General features: G+C 45.6%; 1 protein-coding gene across 49 annotated transcripts in view; it reads left to right on the forward strand.

Moving 5' to 3' along the window:
• shot (dystonin-like protein short stop) overlaps nucleotides 1-15000 on the forward strand; it is a 433523-nt gene that overhangs the window by 296109 nt on the left and 122414 nt on the right. For all 49 annotated transcript variants that reach the window (XM_070131222.1, XM_070131229.1, XM_070131231.1 and 46 more), the window contains 2 exons: nucleotides 13516-13683; nucleotides 14893-14985. In XM_070131222.1, the coding sequence (XP_069987323.1) occupies nucleotides 13516-13683; nucleotides 14893-14985 (261 nt within the window). The remainder of the gene's footprint in view (nucleotides 1-13515; nucleotides 13684-14892; nucleotides 14986-15000) is intronic.

A 15000-nucleotide genomic window follows, 5' to 3' on the forward strand; every position in this document is an offset into this window, starting at 1 on the left:
TAGACAGGTTGAGTCGGTTCGCCCACGCCGCTGTAGTATTCCACTATGTCTCCCATGCCAAAGCCTAATATGGGCCTGCGTGGGCATGGGTTTGAATACACTCTGCCAGCTGATACTACGGGCGTGCCGACGCGAGGTGGTGTAGGCGACCTGCTCCACGCGCCCACCCGCGCCCCCGCCGCATTCCTTCACGCCCCGGGCGGCCGTTGCATCCAAACAAATCGGAGGTTCTTGTGAGAGCGCGGACGGGAGCTCCACTTCTCCAACGACCTTATCGAGGGCTAATCAGACGTGTTACGGGCGCGGATTAACACGACGCGCCGTGTGGAAGGCGATAAGTGTTTATCTCGTGGCAAGGCTTTATTATTTTGACGAGATAAGGCGAGGGAGCCATTTAGAACGATGACTTCATCCCGCGGTAAACTTTATGTTTTGGCTGCCAAAGATCACCCCATCTCTCCCCGCAGTTCGGACGGCTACGATGGGCGATGCCACGAAACTAGTCATGAACACGACCAAAATTAAGACAATAAAAATAATAAGAGTAATATAGAAAAGAAATTTAATGCAAAAAAAAGGAAAAAAATGTTATGAAAAGAAATAAACGCGAGCCACCTGCGGAGCGGTGTTTACACTACGTAGCCACGCGAACATCCTCCGCATCCTACACGCCTACTAATCATACGTCGGTCACCCATCGTGGAGACCGTCTCAATTATCGGGGTGTGTGTGGGTCACCGGCGAGGAGGAGGGGGAAGGGGGGAAGAGAGGGAGTAAGAGAAGGGAGAGAGAGAGAGAGGTAGGAGCAGAAGGGGGAAAGAGGGATAAGAGGGGGAAGGGGAGAGGAGGAGAAAGGGGGAGAGAGGGGTAGGAGGAGGAGAGAGGGATAAGAGAAGTGGAAGGAGGGATAAGGGTAGGAGGAGAAGAAGGAGAGAAGGATAAGAGGTGGAGAAGGGGGGAAGGGGTAGTAGGAGGAGAAGGGGGGAAGGGGTAGTAGGAGGAGAAGGGGGGAGGTAGGTAGGACGAAGAAAAGGGGGGTGAAGGAGATAGATGGAGGAGGGGCGGGGTAGGGAGGAGTAGGTCGGCGATGATCTTGTTTACAGTTAAATGGTAAGTAGTACATGACCCTCGGCGGTGCGGGAAGGTATGCACGGGGTGAGGTGTCCCGACGCGCGCCTCTCGCCCTTACTTCGATTTCGCTTCTCCCTTCTCTCTTGTTTTCGTTGCCGTTTTTATCTGTCCATTATTTGTCTTATCTTTCTTATGTATGTGCTGTTTTTTTCCTTCTCTTGTCTAGGGTATTATCAATCTTGTTATTCTATTCTTGCTTGTACGTTTCTCCGTTATATTTTCCTTCCTGTCGCCCTTATCATCTCTCTTCCCGAAAAGAAAATGCGAACTCACGCTATACGAACGCGCAGAAAGAAAAACAAGACACAAGGATAAAAATGGAAACGCAAGCCAAAATAGAAAAAAACAAAGCAAAACAAAGCAAACCCTCAACTCCCGCGACCCAGAGAAGAAGTAATTAACGCGTCTATAATTATTCCTAATGAGACGAGCCTCGGAGAATGGAAAGAAAGGTGATGCTAATTGATGCCCCGATCATGAGCCGTTGATGAGGAGGCGAGACCGAAGAACAATGGCCGGCCTCCAGTCATGAGGGAATCCGTGACAGGTTCCTGCCTCTTGCATGGCGCCGCGACGTGCATGGCGGGGCGCTATGCTTATTATTGCGGGGCGGTGGGTCTTTTTTGGACGGGGTGAGGGGAGGGGGCGGTATATATGCGCTTGTCATTTTGTTTCTCTGTTCTGTCCCTTGTTCCTTTTGGTGTTTTTATCTTAAAAAAATGCTTCGAGAATCTTGTTTATTGACCGACCTAATCTGACTGTAATCAGATATTTTCTCGTCCCAAGTCATTTAACAGATATTCTATTATCAAGATAATCAAGATAATGAGATAACCGTTTGAACAGCCGTCCCTAGTCCCCTTACCCCCCCCCTCCTAAAAATAATCACCTGTGAAATATGATAACGCAAAGGTGAAAAGCGGGAGGTGAAACTTTTAACATCTTCACCGCCCTTGCCCCCTCTTATCACTCTGACTAATTGATAAACAACATCGTCAGGCGGGTGGTGGGCGGTGTATTCGGGCCTTATTGTTGTTCTTGTTGTTGTTTTTGTTATTATTGTTATTATTATTATTATCATCATTGTTATGTTTATTGTTATTATTATTATTATTATTGTTGTTGTTATTGTCAGTCAATATTATTATCATCATTATCATCATCATCATCACCGTAGATGTAGAGGAGAGTCGGTGGATGAGAGTAGATGTAGAACCATGGTGGTTACGTAATAGGTAAAGATGTTTAGGTAAGATCCGGTAGCGAAAGGGATACGCGAGGCCGGTATCGGATATGTATTTACAAACGGTTCGATTTGAAATAGTGAAGGGTTACGGTAGGATAGGATGGTAGATGAAGGTATAAAATGGGTAGAGGCGGATGAAGTAAAAAGTAAAAAGGAGATGAAAGTTGAAAAAGCAACATGCTGAAGAAGTTGTGAAGTTCTGGTGGTAAAGAGTTCCAGTAGGGTTTTTTTTGTGGTAGATGAACATCCTTCTTAGGTAAGAGTGGTCGTGAAGTTGTGTAATGGGGGGAGGGGGGGGCGAGAGGGCTGAGGTAACACGCTAAATTTTGAGGGGGACGAGACCGAGCGAAGTGTGATGGCGCGTGGAAGGGGGTGAAGGGAGGGGGGAGTGACAGCCTCGGGCCCCCTCCCTGGGCGTGAGTGACGGACGTGCGTCTCCTTCTCTCTCGTCTTTTGTTTCGTTATTGTTGTTGTTGTTTTATTGATTTGTTTGTCTGTGTATTTCTTTGTCACTCTTTTTATGGTTATGGTTATCGTTTTAGTTTTTTTTTTAATGTCTGATACATATGCACTTGGCAATATATTATCGTTGGTTTATTATTATTGTTTTTTTTTTCTTACCTTATTCCGTTTGGTGTTCTGCTATCCTATCAGCAATGGTTCCCGTTCTCTCACCTTGCTTTCTCTCTGTATCTTCTATTTCTATCTCCTAACGCTTTTTCCACGTTTCCTCTTCTACCCTGTCCGCCATTCTGTCGTCCAGAGAATCATCTCCTCTCCCCTCCCCCTCTCCCTCCTTCCCTCACTCACTTCTTCCACCTTTTCGCTTTCTCGTTTTGCCGCTCGTTTCGCCGGCCGCAGGAGACCCGAAGTGTGAGTGCGGTGTGATTTATGAGTGCGGGACTCGTGGCTGCCTGAGTGACGGCTCCTCATTACGTATTCATCGACTCACTTGCCGGTGATAATTGGTGATGTGGGGGTGATTCCTCGCCCGGGGCCGTCGTCGCCGCTCGGCTGGGGTGGGTGGGTGGAGGGGGGGTCGGGCGGCCTTCCCTCCATCCCGTCTTCATTCCCTCCATCTCTCTCTCTCTCTCTCTCTCTGTATGTCTCTCTCTCTCTCTCTCTCTCTCTCTCTCTCTCTCTCTCTCTCTCTCTCTCTCTCTCTCTCTCTCTCTCTCTCTCTCTCTCTCTCCTCTCTCCCTCTCTCCCTCTCTCCCTCTCTCCCTCTCTCCCTCCCTCCTCCCTCCCTCCTCACTCTCCTCCTCTCTCCCTCCCTCCTCTCTCCCTCCCTCTCTCTCCCTCCTCCCTCTCTCCCTCCTCCCTCTCTCCCTCCTCCCTCTCTCCCTCCTCCCTCTCTCCCTCCTCCCTCTCTCCCTCCCCCCTCCCTCCCTCCCTCCCTCCCTCATCCCTCCTCCCTCCTCCCTCCTCCCTCCTCCCTCCTCCCTCCTCCCTCACCATCCCTCCCTCCCTCCCTCTCATTCTGCTGCTCTCTCCTCCCCTGTGGAGAAGGAATCGGGAGAGGAAGTGAGTGATTGCGTGCGTGAGTGAGTGATTGCGTGCGTGAGTGAGTGATTGCGTGCGTGAGCGAGTAATTGCGTGCGTGAGTGAGTGATTGCGTGCGCGAGTGAGATAGTGAGTGCGCGAGTGAGTGAGTGGGGACGTGCGTGAGCGAGTGCGTGAATGAATGCGTGCGTGAGTGCGTGCATGAGTATGTGCGTGAGTATGTGCGTGAGTGAGTGATTGCGTGAGTGAAAGCGTGAGCAAGCGAGCGAGGGAGCGAGTGTATACAGAGGAAGGAGAGAGGGAGGGGAACGAGAGGTGGGCGTGGCCCCAGAGCGAGTTCATTAGCCACGCCCACGTATTCCAGTCCATTAGGCAAAGGGGCGTCGAGGTTAATCGAAGCTCTTCAATCTGTAGGGCGTTATGATAATTTCCGCTGGGTGGTCACTGGGCGGGGTGAGGGGGCGTTAGAGATAAAAGTTGAGGAGAAGGGGGGGGGGGTTGAGGCGGGGGGTCAGAAATATGTTTTTGGTGTGGGCGAAAAGGGAGGGGGCATGTTAATGTGCGGCCTAATAGGGAAGGCCATGCTATGGTGTGACCTAATAACAAAGGGGCACGAAGGGGCATGCCATGGTGTGGCCTAATATGGAAGGCTATGCTGTGGTGTTGGCCTAATATGGAAGGTTATGCTATGGTGTGGCCTAATAAGGAAGGCTATGCTATGGTATTGGCCTAATATGGAAGGTTATGCTATGGTGTGACATAATTTGGAAGGCTAAACTATGGTGTGGCCTAATAACGAAAGGACATGCTATGGTGTGGCCTAACGGGGAAGGGGCATGCTGTGGTGCGGGCTGAAAGGGAGGGGGTATGCTATGGTATGGGCTTGTGGTGGTCAGGGAGAGAGGGGATCCGTTCCTCCCCATACATAATAGCTGTCTTTTAGAAATCAGTTAATTTGTAGATGAAAATTGAAAAATGGATGAGATGAAGGGTCACGTCATTTTAGATATGTATTTATAAAAAAATGAATAAGTAAAAAACATGAGCGTAATACGGTAGCGAGGGCGGACGCGTTAGTTTACCTTGTCAATAAAAGGGCGTCAGGCTGGGGGTGGGGGGAGGGGGGAGATGGGGTGAAAAGGGATGTTGTAACGAAAAGGAAAAGACAGGAAGACGATGGAAAGGAAGTCGGGAAGTCGGAATGGGGAGAAGTGACGACGAAGAAAAGGGGGAGTGGCAGGGAGGAAGAAGAAATGGCCATGAATAAAGTTGATAAATTTAAATAGTCTAAGAGAATAGCGATACACCCGATCTTCGTTTCGGCTTGAGAAGGAGAGAAGACGTTGTCAAGCATATCGCGAGCATTTATCGTTGACACAGATAGTAAAGTATATGCTTTTCTTACTGTACTTGACACAGTCTCGTGAGAAGAAAGTGTGAAGCGATTGGACCTTGAATTGTTGGTGGCAGAGACTGGGAGGAGGATTGAGGGGAAAGGAAAGGAGGGATCAAGAGAATACGATGAAGTGAGGTGCGAAAAGAGGATGGAAAGAGAGAGGAGAGACGAGAGGGAAAGGAAATCTGTGTGCAATCTCCGTAGACTTTTCCGACACTGGTGGGTTCGTGTAGAAGGTTGCCAGTTTCTGATTTCCCTGTAAAGCGGTGCGACTACAGTGGATCCTTCATTTCACTTGATCAGTGAGAATATAGTCAGGTAGTTCATGGTTTTGATTTTATATTCCTCTCTTTTAATCATACGATTCTTGAAAGTTTATAGCTGTGATTTTGCGGCTCAGCCACAAACCACAATGTTCAAAGCTTGTAGCGAACTGTTAAGTATGAAGTGCTTAATCCTACAACATGTGTCATACAACCGGTCCAGGGGTGAGTTAGGGAGCCTTCCAATCACGATTCGGAGACAAGCAAAGGCTCCTGCACACCTGGTCGGGGAGCGGGAGAGCGCATGCGCGGTGGCGGAGGGTCATCCCCTGCCTACCAATGACCGGCGAGGCAGGGGGCGCGGGGGAAGCGGCGGCCGGAGGGGCCCTCTCGGCTCTTGTTTTCCTTTCGACTGAAATCTGAAGGCGGTCGTGCGAGGGGGGGGGGTCGAAATTTGTGCTTTGTTGATTTTTCGTTTTAGTGATCTGGTAGAAAAGGAGAACGATGAACATGGTTGAGAACCAAGGGAAGGGAAAGTGGGGAAGGTATTGGCAGATCTCTCATGCCTCCGAGGTGGAGTCGGGTTGGAGTCAAACCTCCCTCGCTCCTCTGTGCTTCTCATTCTTCCTCTTCCCGCCTTTCCCTCCCGATCCACTTCTCCCTCCCCACTCCATCTCCCTCCCCCTCTATCTTTCCCTCTCCCAAATATTCCTTTTCCCCATCACCTCTCCCTTCCCCCGCTTCCACCCCCCCCCTAGCTTCCCACCCCTCCATGCCTAACATCCCTCCTCTTAGCCTCTCCCCCCTTAACCCCTCCCCCTTAACCCCTCCTCCCCCTTAACCCCTCCCCCCTCTTAACCCCTCCCCCCTTAACCCCTCCTCCCCCTTAACCCCTCCTCCCCCTTAACCCCACCGTCCCTGCATAAATGTATCTCCCTCCGCTTACGATCCCGGCCGGCCTTAAACAGCACGCTACATCGACCCCTGATACGTACCCTCGACACAGCGTAAGGAGCGGAGGAGTTTCAATCGGTGCGCCGAAGCCAGCTCATTACACTGGCTATGGTCGGGGTGCTCGTTATGGGCGATATGCCGAGATAATGTGCAGGGGATGATAGTGGAAGTGGTAGGTGTGGATGTTGGACGGCGGGGGGCGGGCGGGGGGCGGGGGGTTGAGGTTTGGCCAGGTGTTTGTGGCCGAGGCGGAGGTCAGGTGGGCGTTGATGGGGGTGGTGGAATCAAAAGTGGTAATGTATTCAGGAGACGATAAAGTCCGGTGCTGTGCTTATGTATAAGTGTTTGCACGCAGCCGTTGCAGGGAGATGCATACCGATATTTTTTTCGCGTATGACTATTGAAGAAGACTAGAATTCTATATGATATCGGCGTTACTTTCTATCTCCGCGTTCTGTTAGAGTATGAGTAGATTGTGAAGCAACTGTGTGTTTTGGTGCTTTACTCGGGGTTCCTGGCTGGTTTATCAAGGGATTTGGTTTAACCTTGACGTGTATGTTCGGTCGGTTATCAAAGCCATAAAATGGTATAACTCTGGTCGGATCATTGTTATCTCGGGGGATTGTGCAGTATTAATCATGGTCGGTTGGAGTCGCGTATACATATTAAACATTATATGTATATGTATGTATATACATATACATATATATATATATATATATATATATATATATATATGTATATATATATATATATATATATATATATATATATATATATATATATATATATATATATATATATATATATTGTTTTGTATGTACTGTTATCATGATGAATTACTGTAGTATTTATATTTTGTTCAGCTGAGGTTGAAGTTTGTAAAACTGTTTACCAACGATTTGTGTTGTAGAGGAAAGTATTGTTAGAGATTAAATCATTGCCGAAGGGTATAGTCTAATGTCATCTAATATTAATGGACCTGATCTGGTACATCGGTGGTCGCAAGGGGCTTAGGGGCGTCCGAGGTGGCTTTGCACTCTTCAGGTTCCTTCGTGACTCAACTCAAGACTTGTGCGTGCGTTACGTCACAGTGGCTTGCGCAAAACAATAACAGTCGTTGCATTTAACGCTTCAAGTGCACGGAGGGACTGTAGTACAGCTACTGTATTATGTGTATGTGCGAGCTGGCTGGGGAGCAATGCTGCCTGATGAGCCGCCGCAGAACCTGGTTTGAGGCGGCGAGGCGAGCGCATGTCGACGGAACGGGTTGCGTGATTATCCGGCAGACATCATATATTTCTTTGGGGAAGCATTTGCTAATCCACACGCAGTTAAACATTAAGGTCAGCGGAAACGCATCTCACGAATTTAAGTTTATTTTGGTCGCCGCCATGCGTGTCCTTTTCATGCGGGGATTTTTGCCAGCCGCGCCTGTTCACCAACGCCCAATCTCTGCCGTGTGTGCGTTGGTGACGGCGTTTGTCATCGGAGAAGCTTTTGCCAGCGTTGAGTCATGCAGTAGTGATGTGGTAACGCGGTGGTGTACTGGTGCATGACAGGTCTGCAAGGTCAGAGAGTCGTTGCAGGAGCACAGCGGCGCATGAAGTGGTCGAGCATGGTTCGTTCCTCCTCCATAAGCCCTGCCTCGGCCCCTCGCGTGGAACACTGCATGAGGCGCGAGGAGGAGGCTGGGTAGGCGGACGTGTTTGCCTTTTATTTTCTCTTTGTGTTTTTGTACGAAGATTATGGTCTCCTTGGAAGCTTGGGGTGTAGGTTGGCCGTGTGCGTCTCTTTGTGTGTTTGTGTCTGTGTGTGTTCGTGCGTGTATGAGTGTTTTAGCGGTTTAAGTATATTATTTAGTGTTAATGCAGGATTATGTGATTTAAGAAGTCCTTGGCGGAGTTAACATATGAATGACTTGGTTTTCTTTCTTAAGCTATAACTAACGAAATCTTTTCTCTCCTTTCATGCAGCATTATGGATATGTCGAGGTTTGTATTTTTGTTTGTTATTTGAGGGGGAAATAAATGTTTAGCAGATTTAACAAGCTTCAATGTTCATGTCCGTGGCGATTCGCATGCTGAACGCTGAATATTTTGTAAAAGGGTGTGAATTTGTTTAGAAAACGGACGCTTCTTTTAGCATATTTTGAAGGTAAACTCGTTTAAATGCGACCGTGTGTGGGCGGGGTGGTTATGGTAATTTTGTTTGCATTTATATATATATATATATATATATATATATATATATATATATATATATATATATATATATTCATATATGCATATATACATAAATGTATGAATGAATATATGTATATATTTGTAGACATGTATATATAATGTTTAATATGTATACACATACAACACACACATACACATTTCCTTTTTCTTTTTCGATGAAATTATATTGTCTCTCTCTTTCTTAAATCTCTGGAAATCATTAACATTTCTCTTTACTTTTTGTTTTCTTCGCAACCATTCTCGTGTTTTGCACTACTTCCGCTCTTTATCTCCCCCTCCTTTCTTTTTCCTCTGCCTCGCATTACGCCTTTTCTTCCTTGGTTTAACATCGCTTTCCTTCTGGTTCTTTTGTTTTGCAGTGTTTTTAAAGGTGCAGTATATATATATATATATATATATATATATATATATATATATATATATATATATATATATATATATATGTATATATATATGTGTATATATATATATGTATATATATATATATATATATATATATATATATATATATATATATATAATGCACACACACACACACACACACACACACACACACACACACACACACACACACACACACACACACACACACACACACACACACACACACACACACACAGACACACATACACAAACACATATACACACACACACATATACATACATACAAACACACACACACACACATACATACACTCACACACATATACATACATACAAACACACACACACACACACACACACGCACACGCATATACATACATACAAACACACACACACACACACACACACACACAGACACACACACACACACACACACACACACACACACACACACACACACACACACACACACACACACACACACACACACACACACACACACACACACGTACACACACACGTACACGTACACGTACACGTACACGTAGTATGATGATGAATATGTTCACATGCAAAGTAAAGGTGAATAACCATAGATACTATTGCGATTTCTTTAAAAAATCAAAACCATTTATAGATACTTCAGTAGTGCATATGTTTCGCCAACTACTATTACATTCGCCCATGGTTAGGCCACGAGATAACTGGTAAGCCAATTTACCAGGTAAAGACACATGAGTCTGCATAGGTGTGACTTCCATGATTTTCTGTCCTCCCCCATCCTCGTATAACCAACACAACCGTCCCAACATTGTATTAAACAGTAATGTATCCAAAACGTTTAATTTATACCCTTCAGCTCAGACCAGTCCTACTTTCCTCCCCCCTCCTTCCCCCTTCTGCGTGCATTTGAATGAATTAACGTTTGTGTTTCTTCTCCACCCTTTCACACTTTTAAAAGACCCTCGGAGATTGCTTTGGCTAAACGGATTCGTATTTCGGACTAGGTTTAGTTAGACCTTCCCCCACTAAATCATTATTCCCCCGATGAATAAAGTTATTAAGTTCACTGAACACTTTGCTTCATGTGTGTGTCACGTTGATATGATGATCTGCCTCTCCTTCCCTCCTCCCTCCCCGCAACCCCCTTCCGTCACCCCCTCCACCCCACCCCCTTAGATATGGCACCTAGATTCATTAGGTTTAAGGAATTTTACGAGTTATTTTTGTACTCTGTCATTTCCCTCCTTTTAAACTAGAGAATAAGGTCATTTTGGAGAGAACGCATGTCAGGACGCTACTGTGCTTTACGCAAGCAGTGGCCCTTTCAGAGATGGGGAAATTTATCATTTGAAAAAGGAAAACAAAGTTTTTGCTTAACACTTCTCTTGTTCTAATATGATAATTACGTGAGATTCTGTTCTGATAATGTTGAATTGGTATTGCTGATTGTAAGAAACACCCAATACCCACCTCTGATTGGTGTATTGGTGTTGTCACGACACTTGCATTGTTGGTCAAAAGCGGTATAGGTTGGTAGCCGTACCTCTCTTTGGTCTTCTGTAATACCCGTCCACGAAGATGATTAGTCTTGGATGAAAGAGCTAACACGTGGCCGGACGTTGTCTCCCCCACAGCGCTACACGTGCATTACGGTCTGCAACAACTGCAACGATGGCTCCTGCTGCTCGCCCGTAGTAAGTGTGGCCGCGTGCCCGACCCTGCGTTCCCTCTTGCTCTCACGCCGTCCACGCTTTCGTTCGCTTCTCTCCCTCCCTCGCCCTCCGTTAATGCTCCCTCCCTCCCTTTGCTTTCTTTCTAGTCCACCTTGCCCTCCCTTGATTTTCCTCTTCCCTGCCCTCCTTCGACTCTCCCCCTCCGTACGCCTTGCCCTCTTCGACCTACTCGACCTCCCTTCGAGTGATTTGCCTGAAGTCGATTTCCTCCCCCTCAGCCCCCCTTGCTCCCCTCAGCCCCCTTGCTCCCCTTGCCGTACGCACGGGTAGTGGACGGGGCCCGATCTTTGGTTTGTTTTTTTTCCTTTGATTTCGTTTTTTAAGCATCGTTTTGTTCCCATGGAGGAGTCGCCGAGGATGATGATGATGCTTTGTAGAAATATTTAGTTAGTTCGTATTTCTTATATTTGTTTTGTTTTTGGTTTCAGTCGTTTGCCGCGATGGTTGGCGTTTTTCTTTCGTAGTCTCTTTTTCGCATTTCCGCTTTGTAGTTTTCTCGTATCGCCCGTGCAGTCATTGCTGTACATTGTTAGGTTGCATGGCTATTCTTGAGTTCATCTAAATTTCCCAAGGACTAGACCTTGAACATTCCCTGAGTATGCAAGAAGTTTATGTAAATATAGGCCTCCTTCTCGCATTTTGCATCTATCTCCTAGAACAAGGTCGTGTCTCCTTGTCCCTCTCCCCTCACACGGAGACATGAGGATCTCCATTTCATGCTTGCGTTTGCTCGCGTCATGGACAGCGCTTGCACCTTGCAACGACTCGACTTGAGCGTTCGGGTCTTGCGTGGTCATGATCAGCTGAGCGAACGGCGCCTCTCGATTTAAATTTTTTTTATTTTTCCCTTTTGGTGTTCTGTTTTCTTTTTGTTGATTTCTTTCCGTTTCTTGATTATAAAGTTGTTTTGTCGATCAGCTTTGCCTTGTAGTCCTACTGTTGGGAGGGGATATAAGCATGCCGGAATGGAACTGTACATGTCTCCAAGTATATTGATAACAATCTGCACAATGACCTGAATGAGATGTGGGTATCTAAAACTGTTATTTTACGTTTATTGGAAAATACCCATAACATGTGTCTCGGGACTGATTTTGTGCAGATTGTTGAAAAAAATATTTGAATATATGAAATCTTAGAAAAAAAAAACAATTTCATTGACAGTAATACAATTTTCATACAATTTTGAGGTATCACAGTTTTTGAAATGAGTGACTTAGGAGTATCAATAGCACTGTATAAAATGAAGGCACTATTTTCACTAGCCTGTACACGTAGCATCTCCCCTCATCTGACCCTCATGTAACCTTACGTCGAGCACTCCAGTTGAGCACGAATGATTTTATCTCCTTTGTATCATTTTTGTCGTGTTTGTCTACCCCGTATTAATGGTCATTTTTTTCTCCTTCCTTTTCTTCTCATCCTTGCGTCCTTTCCCTTCGCTCCCGTGGCTCGCCCCCTCTCCTCTCCTCTCCCTCCATCTACTCTCTTTTTCTCTCGTCGTCGTTGTCTTCTTCGCCTCTCCTCTTCCCTTGTCCATTTTACCATTTCCTTTTTCCCTCCGTCCTTCTACTCTTCCCTCTTTCCTTCGTCTTTCCTTTTTATCATCATCTTCCTCCTCCTCCCTCTTCCTCCCTCTCCTTCCGTATCCTGATGCACCCCGTACAGAGAAGGGTAAGACTAGTGTATAAGTAATCTTGGGTTGAGAGGTCGTAGCTCGTTCAAAGAAAATAAAAGTTGTGGAAGTAATGGTGGTGATATTGACGGGGCTAATGATGATGATGATTAATGGTGATGATGATGGTAATGGTAATGCTAATGGTAATGGTGATATGTATTGTGAATGGTTTTCATTATAATGCTAATGATAAAAGCTGATTAATGAGGGACCAGAAAAGCCCTTAAGGGCCAAGAATATAAGTACAGAGTGAATTCAGGTGCTGAAAAGTTTACAGAGGAATTAGCAAGGGTTATCCCGTGTGGCCGAATAAGTGTCCCGTAAGTGGCGAGGGTCACTTACTTTTAAGAGGCGTCGCGGCGCCGGCGGGCACTTATTTCCCCACTGGCTGGCACCGGGAGTATGTCAAGTGGCACCGGCACTCGGGACGCTTTGTAACGAGCTGCGACCATACGACTCCGTAACGCGCGGTGTGGCGTGTGACAGGCACCGCGCGGGACGGGTCGACTTGCGTAGTATTTTGTTTTGTTGGTTTTCCTTGTTTTGGGAATTTGTTGTAATGGGTAGTAGGGTATTTTGTATATATTGAAGATATGTATATGTATGTGTATTTGTTTATGCGTTTTATTTATTATTGTATTTTTATGTCTGTGAGTTCTAATTATTTTGTTATAATAGATTAATTATATTTTTAAATCCATGGCTGTGTGAGGGAGTGAAAATGATTTTACTCAATTTATAAAGGGATGTGTATCTAATGCTGGGAAACAGTAAAAGGCAGTAATTAAAAAAAAGTAATAATAATTCAGAAAACAAATATTAGTATCAGTTTAGATGGAGTTTCAAAAAGCTTTTAAGATAAATCTCACACTTTGTACCTTCAGCATAGGCCATCCTGTATGTAATCACCCGACACCCGTCCATTACCGTACCACTAATCTCTTTCTTCTCTCTCCCTTGCCCCCCTCGCTTCGCCAGGCGGGAAAGCAAGTCCGAGATCTGTTCGAGGACCTCCGCGATGGCCACAACCTCATCTCCCTGCTGGAGGTGTTGTCGGGCGAGCACCTGCCCCGGGAGCGAGGCCGGCTGCGCTTCCACATGCTACAGAACGTCCAGCTCACCCTCGACTTCCTCAGATACCGCAAGGTGAGTCATTTTTTGAGATCTCGAGGAAGACAAATTTGACTTGAAGTGGCGGTGTGAGATAAGATACATCGTGGAAGGAGGCGCCTTGTTTGTTTCCTGTTTTTTGAAGGCTGTTTTCCTGTAATGTAGGAAAGTTTTTTTTTAACCATATTGTAATGATTGTTAGAGAAACGTAAATGTTATTAAAGATGTATGGTCAGTTATGCAAAGTTTGTACAATCCATCAAGTATATATATTGTTCTAATAGCAAAATATTACAGATTCTTCGTGAGCCAGAACGATACATATTTCATACCCTCCCTAAAAAAAAACGTATTTTTATTGGCTGAATCTGTTATCATTCATGCCATGTCGTAGCCCGTTATGTTTCTGTTCGATCCGCCACATATCTCCGCGTCATGTTGCGGCGGAGGTACTCTGTCAGGGAATTGTGGACGTGTTGAGCCCATCAGCTTTACCTTATATAGAGCCTTCTGACGATGAATGTGCATCAGCCTTGGCATGCCCGCCATCAGTCATGCTGACAGCTGTCACAGCGGCTCACATGTGGACCGATATTAATCATGAATCATAATGTAATCTGTGCTGTAAGTTGGTTTAGATAAGATATGTATACGTGCAAGTCCTTGTAGCTTGTATTCAAGGGCATTATTTTGTTAAAAAGAAAATGAATCAAATGCAATAGTACTGTAGAATTCAGATCAGATATTTCAAGACCTTAGGGAAATCTGATATGAAATTACAGCGAGTGTTCTCTTATTCATGATGATGCGGCTCTTTCCCCAAGGCTCGAGTACCTCTCCCGTAGACTTAAACGCGAGATTTCCGGTGTGAGAACTCTAAGGGATTTTCCCATCTCATTACACCGTTTAATTTTTTCTTATTGGGGCCTTAAGATGCTCGTAAAGGTTGTTTTTAATTGCCTTATAATTGTCATATGCAGAAGTTATATTGTGACATTCCGGGGCTCAATACACTAACAAAGGGATTGCAACAGCGGCTGTAGATTAGCCTTCAGCTTGAACAATACAACATTAGAATAAATTTGAATTGAATTTGCAATTATCCTTGCCTAGGATAGTCATCTTGTGAAACATCGAAGAGAGAAAATAATTCATGCATTTTCAACATACATTTCTAACTTTCAGTGAACGGTTCATACGTTTATTTCAGGGCGTAACTTTCAATGCACGGTTTAATTGTTGCAGATCAAACTTGTCAACATCCGGTGTGAAGATATCGTCGATGGCAACCCCAAGCTCACCCTTGGGCTCATATGGACGATCATCCTTCACTTCCAGGTGAGTGTGGGAATT

Source organism: Penaeus vannamei, chromosome 16, assembly GCF_042767895.1.
Source record: "Penaeus vannamei isolate JL-2024 chromosome 16, ASM4276789v1, whole genome shotgun sequence".
In the NCBI taxonomy this organism is placed as follows: Eukaryota; Metazoa; Arthropoda; class Malacostraca; order Decapoda; family Penaeidae; genus Penaeus; species Penaeus vannamei.